This window comes from Lactuca serriola, chromosome 6 (genome assembly GCF_051521515.1).
Source record: "Lactuca serriola cultivar US96UC23 chromosome 6, Lser_US96UC23_V15, whole genome shotgun sequence".
NCBI classification, from domain to species: Eukaryota; Viridiplantae; Streptophyta; class Magnoliopsida; order Asterales; family Asteraceae; genus Lactuca; species Lactuca serriola.
Genome location: NC_136413.1, coordinates 18,279,492 through 18,289,599, shown reverse-complemented (window position 1 = coordinate 18,289,599; position 10,108 = coordinate 18,279,492). Strand labels below are relative to the sequence as shown.

The 10,108-nt window shown below is 34.7% G+C and overlaps 1 protein-coding gene and 1 long non-coding RNA gene across 2 annotated transcripts; one reads left to right on the top strand and one right to left on the bottom strand.

Moving 5' to 3' along the window:
* Positions 1-5,738, top strand: LOC145056570 (uncharacterized). Its single transcript, XM_079004259.1, has 13 exons — positions 1-1,196; positions 1,273-1,481; positions 1,577-1,696; positions 1,777-2,187; positions 2,255-3,113; positions 3,201-3,472; positions 3,533-3,895; positions 3,971-4,159; positions 4,239-4,492; positions 4,584-4,755; positions 4,850-5,092; positions 5,171-5,250; positions 5,349-5,738. Exons 1-13 carry the CDS (start codon positions 242-244, stop codon positions 5,497-5,499), a joined length of 4,278 nt encoding a protein of 1,425 aa, XP_078860385.1. The 5' UTR covers positions 1-241; the 3' UTR covers positions 5,500-5,738.
* A 515-nt stretch (positions 5,739-6,253) lies between these two features.
* Positions 6,254-7,365, bottom strand: LOC145056525 (uncharacterized). Its single transcript, XR_013685816.1, has 2 exons — positions 7,067-7,365; positions 6,254-6,933 (listed from the first exon to the last, which is right to left on the bottom strand). It is a non-coding gene; the product is annotated as an uncharacterized LOC145056525 (long non-coding RNA).
* Between the last annotated feature and the right edge of the window lie 2,743 nt (positions 7,366-10,108).

Sequence of the window (10,108 nt, the reverse complement as noted above, 5' to 3'; positions counted from 1 at the left end):
CACAACACATACCCCAACCTCCTTTTTGGAACAAAACCATTCTCTAGGGTTTTCACAGAACTCTTTTTTCATAATAATAATCCCCCATTTCTTGATTATCCTTATGCACAACATAATCGTGTTATGCATTTACTTCATCTAATTTGGATTGTTAAAGCGGGATTTTGAGGTGGTTTTGTTTCAATTTTGCACTTCTCCGATGCAATTGATGTAATGACACATCATCTTCAACGATTTGGCAATGGTGAGGCATATCTGCTCGAGAAGCGTAATGTTTTGGTTCTTGGTGGTGGTATCGATAACCACCTTGTTCAGTTCGGGATTGGGTTTGGATGATTTGGAAGGTTATGATAGTGATTTGGGAGGGAAGTTTATAAACCTGTTTCATCAAGACTACTCGCCGCCGGCTCCGCCGCCACCACCGCCGCACCCACCGTCGGCATCATGTGAGTTTGATCTTGGCGGGGTTGGGTCGTTAGATACTACTTGTGAGGTAGTTACTAGTTTGAATTTAACTCAGAATATGTATATAGCAGGGAAGGGAAATTTTTTCATCCTCCCCAATGTGACTGTGAGTTGTACGGTTTTCCCAGGGTGCGAAATTGGTATAAATGTTACAGGTGACTTTAGTTTAGGTGAAAACGCACGAATTATCGCCGGAACGTTTGAGCTCGAGGCTGGGAATGCAAGTTTTGCGGAAGGCTCCTTTGTGAACACCACTGCTTTAGCTGGTAATCCCCCGGAGCAAACTAGTGGGACACCTCATGGGATTGACGGAGCTGGTGGTGGTTATGGTGGAAGAGGTGCCGCTTGTTTATTAAATGAAAAAAAGCTTCCGGATGATGTTTGGGGAGGCGATGCATATTCATGGTCGACCTTACAGAAGCCATGGAGCTACGGAAGTAAAGGTGGGACTACGAGTCTGGATGTGGATTATGGTGGTGGTGGTGGTGGGAGGATAAAACTTGTGGTTAAGAGTCTTCTTGAGATGAATGGTAGTTTATTAGCTGAAGGTGGAGATGGTGGTACCCAGGGTGGAGGTGGTTCAGGTGGCAGCATCTACCTCAAGGCTTATAAGATGACTGGAAATGGTTATATAAGTGGTTCTGGAGGTGATGGTTTTGGTGGTGGAGGTGGAGGAAGAATTTCTACAGACATTTTTAGCAGACATGAAGAACCTAAAATCATTGTCCATGGTAGGATTCTTGCATTCTTTTGGTGTTTTTTTTTATTCATAAATTAACACCGACTCTTTTTTATTAATTTTTTCAGGTGGTAATAGTCTAGGATGCCCTTCAAACGCAGGTGCTGCAGGCACTTTTTATGATGCTGTAACACGTAGCCTTACAGTTGATAATTTCAACATGACAACTGACACTGACACACTTCTAATGGAGGTTCCATATCAGCCTCTTATGACAAATATTTTTATTCGAAGTTTTGCTAAGGTTTCTGTTCCCTTGCTATGGAGTCGTGTCCAGGTCAGCATTTGGTTATTACATTATTACATTATATCCACCTCTGTTTTATATGATAAAAGAAATCTTTATTATAATTTATGATATGCTTCATTTAGGTTCAAGGCCAAATTAGTGTCCTGGATGGAGGTATCTTGAGTTTTGGGTTAGCTCATTATGCTTTATCAGAATTTGAGGTTCTTGCAGAAGAGCTTCTAATGAGTGATTCTGTAATCAAGGCAAGTAACAAGCAACAACCTTTTTGCGATTTTGTCATCAGAAAGTTAAAGTATCTGTTTTGTGTTATTTTTTTTTTCAGGTTTATGGTGCTCTACGTATGACTGTAAAGATGTTCTTGATGTGGAATTCACAATTGCTTATTGATGTTGAAGGTGACCAGAATGTGCAGAATTCATTTCTTGAGGGTAGCAATCTTATTGTTCTCAAGGAATCTTCTACCATACGTTCAAATGCTAATCTTGGGGTACATGGCCAAGGTTTATTAAACTTGTCAGGCCCAGGTGACTGTATTGAAGCACAACGTTTGGTTCTGTCCCTGTTTTATAGTGTCAATGTGGGCCCCGGATCAGTCTTACGTGGGCCCTTGGAAAATGTTACAGCTAATGCTGTGACACCGAAGCCGATTTGTGACTCTCAAGAATGTCCATATGAGTTGCTGAATCCACCTGATGACTGCAATGTCAATGCTTCTTTGTCCTTTACTCTTCAGGTAATTCATAATTGATTTAGAAGTGAACAATTTTTGAGATATTGACAGTTTTTTTTTTTTTCTTCAGTTATGTCGTGTTGAAGATATCCTGGTTGAAGGCCTTATAAAAGGGTCTGTTGTGAACTTCCATAGGGCAAGAACTGTTACAGTTGAATCTAGTGGGACAATTAGCACCTCAAAGATGGGTTGCAAAGGTGGTATTGGGAGGGGGAAAGTGTTGAATGTCGGAATTGGGAGTGGGGGTGGTTATGGTGGTTATGGTGGGTATGGTTGTTATAATGACACCTGCATTGATGGTGGTAGGCCATATGGGGATGCTGATTTGCCTTGTTGGATGGGTAGTGGTGGCGGGAATGATGTCATCAGCGGGTCAACAGCTGGTGGTGGTGTTCTCGTGATCGGTTCTTCAGCTAATCCGTTGCCAAGTTTGTATGTTAATGGTGTAGTAGGATCTGATGGAGGAAGTTATGAAGAAAACATTTTCAAGAAATACGATTGGATAGGAGGATCAGATTCAGGGGGAGGATCAGGAGGATCGATTCTTGTGTTCTTGAATGATCTGTTTGTTGATGAGTCTGGAGTTGTTACAAGTGATGGAGGTGAAGGTAGTCCAAACGGGAGTGGTGGTGGTGGTGGTGGAAGGATTCATTTTCATTGGTCACACATACCAACCGGAGATGTATATCAACCTGTTGCTAACATCAAAGGAAGCATCTCCACTCGAGGTGGATTGAGTGGAAATGAAGTTGGTGCTGGAGGAATTGGAACAGTCACTGGAAAATCTTGTCCAAAAGGGCTTTTTGGTACTTTCTGCGAGGAATGCCCTGTTGGCACTTACAAGAATGTTACAGGATCTGATAAGGAGTTATGTTTGGAGTGCCCTGCTAATGAGCTTCCCCATCGGGCATTCTATATATATGTCCGAGGTATTGTTGACTTGTTTACTTTATGGATTGATTGACATTAACATCAGACATATAATGTTTTATTATGACATAACATGTGATTGATAGGTGGTTCTGCTGAAACTCCATGTCCTTACAAATGCATTTCAGACAAATACCACATGCCAAATTGTTACACTGCTCTTGAAGAACTAATGGAGACATTTGGTGGGCCATGGGTATTCAGCCTTCTTCTTTTGGGTCTTCTTATCCTGTTGGCGCTTGTGCTTAGTGTTGCAAGAATGAAATTCATGGGGTTTGATGACTCACCAGGCCATGCACCAACTCAACAAGGATCTCAGATGGATCACTCCTTTCCTTTCTTGGAATCGCTCAATGAGGTGAGGTTGCTTGAAATTGTTAATATTGATGATATCATCATTCATTCATTTTCTTTGTAGGTTTTGGAAACAAACAGAGTGGAGGAGTCTCAAGGGCATGTGCATAGGATGTACTTTATGGGAGGAAACACTTTCAGGGAACCATGGCATCTTCCTCATACACCTCCTAAACAAGTGATGGATATTGTGTATGAGGGTGCATTTAATAGATTTGTTGAAGATATTAATGCTTTAGCCACATATCCATGGTGGGAGGGATCCATATACCGTATTCTTTTTTTCCTTGCTTACCCTCTTGCATGGTCATGGCAACAATGGAGGCAAAAGTTAAAACTACAAAGACTACGTGAGTTTGTTAGGTCTGAATACGACCATGCATGCTTACGTTCATGTCGATCACGTGCTCTCTATGAAGGTCTTAAGGTCAGCATTCCACATTCAGTCAAAGACACACCAAAATGATCACATGTGATATTGATATTGATATTGATATTGTAGGTGGCTGCAACATCTGATTTGATGCTAGCTTATGTGGACTTTTTTCTTGGTGGTGATGAAAAAAGAAGCGATCTTCCTCCACACCTTCATCAAAGATTCCCGTTGTCTCTTTTATTTGGAGGTGATGGAAGTTACATGGCTCCGTTTTCACTTCACAGTGACAATGTCATTACAAGTCTCATGAATCAGGTTTTCCACCACTTGATTTCATTTCATTTTATAAATCTCCTTTCTGGTTATTTATTTATTTGTTTATTATTATTTTCAGTGTATTCCTCCTACTAGTTGGTATCGATTTGTGGCTGGTTTAAACGCACAATTACGGTTGGTGCGTAGCGGTCGACTCAAAGTAACATTTCGGGCGGTTGTGGTATGGATTGAAACTTGCGTGAATCCGACTTTTGGGGTTTATGGCGTACGCGTTGACCTTGCTTCATTTAAAGCTACAAGTGGTGACAGTTATCAATATGGGCTTGTGGTATCCGCTGTACAGGCCCAGGACCAACCCCAACTGGATCATAGGTAACACATAACATTATGTATACAACCGTAACAGTTGCTACTTAATCAGAAGAAAGAATTTCTTTTTATTGTTTATTTTGTGTTGTGACAGTCATATCGAAGAAGATGAAGATTCAGAAATGAAGGTGGATGATAATAAGAAACAGACCAAGAGTTATGGTAGGGTTTTAGACATCAACAGTTTGAAAACACTCGAGGAAAAGAGGGATGTATTATTTCCTCTCTCCTTTATTATATACAACACCAAACCTGTTGGCCACCAGGTAACATTTTTTTTTTCTTTTTTTAAATATATAGATAATTAATTGTTGAAAAAAAAATGTATGTATGTATGATGGAATTGGAATTGGAATGCAGGATGTAGTGGGATTGGTGATATCGGTGATACTGCTAGGAGACTTTAGTCTGGTTTTGCTTACATTGCTTCAGTTATTTTCATATTCATTAACAAACGTGTTATTGGTTGTAATGATTTTGCCACTTGGGATTTTGCTTCCTTTTCCTGCTGGCATCAATGCTCTGTTTAGTCAAGGCCCCAGGCGATCTGCTGGGCTGGCCCGTATATATGCTCTCTGGAACATAACATCCTTGGTCAACGTCGTAAGCCTCAAAAACTCTTAAATCATATACACAATAACTTCATTTCCTAAATTATAAAATAATTTTCTATTTTTGTAGGTGGTTGCTTTTATCTGTGGTTATGCTCATTATATGAATCAGTCCGCTAAAACCCCTTCAGATGTTCACCCGTGGACCATGTAACTAACTAACTACTACATTTTCACCTTTTTGTTTTATGCATCACAATTCACACACAGACTAACTTTCTGATTGGTTGAATTAATATGGTGTGTAGGGAGGAAAGCGAGTGGTGGATATTTCCGGTTGCATTAGTATTGTGTAAATGGATTCAGTCGCTGTTTATAAATTGGCATATTGCAAATTTGGAGATTCAAGATCGCTCTTTATATAGTGCTGACATGGCAGGCTTTTGGCAAACATCATGATAGACTAGTCACTAGACAAAAGTGTTGATTATCAACATTTTCATTTTTTGTTTTTTGTTTTGGGGTATTGGTTTTCTATTCGTTGTAGGGTGGGTAGGTAGGTAGGTGGGCCATGGCATAATAGATAAAATTGGAATTTAGGTAGAGGCAGGGTAAAACAAGGCTGGGAGTTTATCCTTTTGTTGTATATAAATAATGATATATCATATGCCAATACAATACGGTTTTGGATTTTTTTCTGATTGCTATACATCCTTTCATTAAATACCAACTTACTTTACTTCACTTTTTTTTTTATTGGAGTTTTTTTACACATAATAGCAATCTACTTTCATTTTCTTGTCCATAATAACAAAATACTTACAATTCCTTACCCAAATTTCCTTGTTACAAAGGTGACATGGTTTTTTTTGAATTTTTTTCAATTGTGTTGAAGTAAATCTTTAATTTTGTGGCTTTTTAGGCTGAATCCCATAAGAACAATAATCTGATTTTTTTTGATCTTTAATTACATAATGATGTGAGATGGTCGGCAACACCGACGGTAGTATATGAAGACTTGCTTTCTGTATAAGAACTCCGGTAGACAAAGAAAAAAAAAAGACAACAAACAAATAAATATAAAGATATGAAAATAAAAAAATATGCAAGTGCTTCCACACTAAATGATCCCTTCATATAATACTATTTTCTTCAGAGCCTTTTTAGTTAAATCTTGAATTAAAAAAATGAATGAGCAAACAAGTTATAACAATTCTAGCATCAAAAGGAACATCATTCTTATTTAACCAATCACATCACAATGTTTACAAAAAGGGCAACAACTAAACCAACACAGATTACATCTAATCTAAAGTTAGTGCCTTCTCCATACAAGATCCCCCTCCATCTTTGTCATATACTGGTTTTGACAGTTTGATTTTCACGATCCTCTCCGACCTTCGTGTGTGTTTGTCATACACCAGAAGTCGAGTCTTATCAATCCATTCCTCGTCTTTTTCTACAGATAGTGCTTCTTCAATCTCAACAGATGTATACCCAGAATCTCTCAAATCTTTGATTTTTCCTTGTGTTTCAGCATCTTGAGTTTCATACACAATGTTTGTCACAGGTATATGAATCCTAGGCCTACCACGTTTCTTTTTCACCTTTGGGGGCCGGTTTTGTGTTGGATTTTTGCAAGATCTCGTGTTATGACCCCTTTGTAAGCAGTTTTTGCATGTATAGTTCCTAGTAGAAGATACTTTTATTATATCATCCTCATCAGTTGCATCCTCCTTCCTTTTGGTTGAGAGCATACCAGGCATTATTTTGCTTTTAGAAAGAAAAGGGTTCATGTAGTTTTCGCATGCTACTTCCATTTACAAGTTTAATGTTATGATACCTGAAACTTTTCACATCCTAACAGGTGCAATATTGTCCACCAAAAAAAGCCTCAAACCCCACATGAAAAAAACATCCATATGAATAATAAAACGATGATGATATGTGCAATTCCTTCGAATTTTATATGAATGTAACGAAGAAAACAACATCAAAAAATGTAACAATGTGTAGGTAAACTTACTAAGATCGATTGCTGATGTAAGAGTATATGGAGTTTAGATGTCGATTTCTGATCTTGAAGCAATTTCTTCCGAAACGAGGGTTTATGCTACTTTATTTCAGCGGTTCTTCCAAAAACCCAGACGATTGATTATTTTAGATAAAAGAAAACAAAACCCTGCAGGTTTCTTTCTGTTCATTTTGGGTTGCTAATTCCAAAGCCAAATGACGTTACATGTTTTAAAGTACAAAATGTAAAATTAAAATCTTTTTGAAAATAGAGATTTAGAAGCTGTTAAAAGCCACTCTAACCAACCAGGTGCGCCGCACACATATACACCACAATTGTTCATTCTCAGCTATTTGTATTTTTAGAAGCGTAATCCCCTCTTCAAACTAGTATTTCAGTTCCTTACCTGACTTTAATTTATAGTATTATAGTATTTAAATGGGGATTAGCAGTTTTTGTTTCATTTTAAATTTGGGATTTTCTAATATGTGTTGACACATATAAGAATCATTAATTGATGATATATATAATCATAATTAATTATAAAATACATTAATTATAAGAAATATTACCATAATTAAATGTGAAGTGCATTAATAATTTCCATAATAAATCTATTTCGAATTTAATTATGGTAATATTTTTCATAATTAATACTTCTTATGTGTGCCCTTAGGGCACATATTAGAAAATCCCCTTAAATTTATATAAACTAGGAAAAGGTCTGTGCGTTGCACGGGTCATTCTTTTTAGAAAAAAAACGGTGAAAGTTGTGTGACGAAATTGATAAACAATAAACATTAGGGACTAATATTATCAAAACTTGAAAATTATATGGCCAAACTCTAAAAGCAAAAACATTCCGGTTGAAAGATTTCTTTAAAAAAAAAAGACGGTGAAAGTTGTGTGAAGAAATTGAGAAAAAATAAACAATGAGGACTAAAATTATCAAAACTTTAAAATTATGTGGCCTTTTAAAAAAAGACGGTGAAAGTTGTGTGACGAAATTGAAAAAAATAAACAATGGGGACTAAAATTATCATAGCTTGAAAATTATGTGGCCAAACTCCAAAACCAAAAAGGTTCCTGTTGAAATACTCCATGCGCTTTAATATATACGTCGTCACCCTCGTTCATGGCTATCCTACTTTCGTCCTTTACGGTGGCAACAACCGATGATGAAGACAATAACCTAGAGAAATCGTGATAGGGAAAAGGGCTCAAGCAAGGCGCTACAGGAAAAACTGGAAAAAAGCTTGTAAAGATTCATCAGGAGCAATTAATGGGTCTAATTTCTAGTTCATTTGGGTTAAGGTAGATGTTTTCCGACGATTGGATGAAGGATTTTTGGAGTCTTCAGAGATATAGATGAGAGCACGAAGGGGAAAGGAAGAAGGAAACGTTTGGGTGGGTTTGTGTGTGTGTGAGAGAGAGAGAGACCCTTTGTTTATTATTTTCTTTCTTTATTTATTTTTAAATAAGAGAAAAAACATCATAAATGGTCCCTGTGATCGTGAAAACACGAAAATGCCCTTTAGTTAACGGACAAACTTAACGGAGTTAGCAATAAGGACCAATCGTCAAAAGTTTTGAAAGCATAGAGACCATCCATGACGTTTTTAAACCACGAGGATTAAACTTCAGATTTTAGGAAACCACAGGGACCATTTATGATGTTTTTTCTTTTAGTTATTTATGGCTTTTTTATGTTTTTATTTATTTTGATTCAAGTAAATCAATTTAAGTTCGATAAACAATATCCAAACCTTTTTTTTTCTTAATTATAAAATGAAACGTTAATGTTTTTTTTTTTTAAATTTTTTGTTGTTACGGTTTATTTTATTTATTTATTTTACTTTGATTTTCTATAGTTAATATAGTTAGCAACATTATGTTTACATTTATCATTATCATTATTTCACTTTTTGTTGTTTATATATATATATATATATATATATATATATATATATATATATATAGTTATTTATTATTCTTCTATTTTTTTATTTATTTTGATTCAAGTAATGAAAATAGAAAAAAAAAACAAAAACTCAAACCCCAAAGTTGTAAAATACTAATATATTAATACATTTTATATTTTTCATATTTTTTTGGTTTTTTTCGCATATTTTTATTAATTTTGGTTATTAATGGTTTTCGTAACTTTTCTTTTATTTTGATTTGTGTAAAGAAAAAGTTATGTTTATTTTCTTTATTTATATTTGTAAATATAACTATTTTATTTACGCGAATCAAAATAAAAAAAAGTTACAAAAACCATAAATAATCAAAATTATAAAAAAACCAAAAAAACTAAAACACCAAAATTGTAATATACTCTAATACATTTATACATTTTACACTTTTTGGAAAATGTCAAAAAAAAGTTATAAAGTTGATGAAAAATAAAATGAAATAACAAAAAAAATAAAAACAGGAAATAATTAAAAATTATATGAAAAAAAATAAAAAAATAATAATACTAAAAAATTTTAAAAAATACGAAAAAACCAAAAAAATATGAAAATGTAAAATGTATTAAAATATTAGAGTATATTAGAATTTGGTGTTTGAGTTTTATTTTTTGTTTTTCTATTTTTCATTACTTGAATCAAAATAAATAAAAACAATAGAAGAATAATAAATAATGAAAATTATAACTAAAATAGAAAACAAAAGGTCAAATAATGATAAATGCAAACATAAAATTGTTAACGATATTAACTATGGAGCATAAAAAAAACATGAACAGTGACAATATAAAATTAAAAAAAAAAAAAAACATTAACCCTTCAATTCACAAATAAGAAAAATTAAAGAAAAAACAATTTCAACATGGTTTATCGAATTTAAGTGTATTTACTTGATTCAAAATAAGTAAAAATATAACAAAAAACCATAAATAACTAAAACTATAAAATAAAAATAGAAAATAAAATGTCAAAAAGATAAAAAGAAAATATCAATCTATTGAAATTATATATATATATATATATATATATATATATATATATATATTGTAGCACCCGGTTCCTGGTACGTAAATCTTATTTG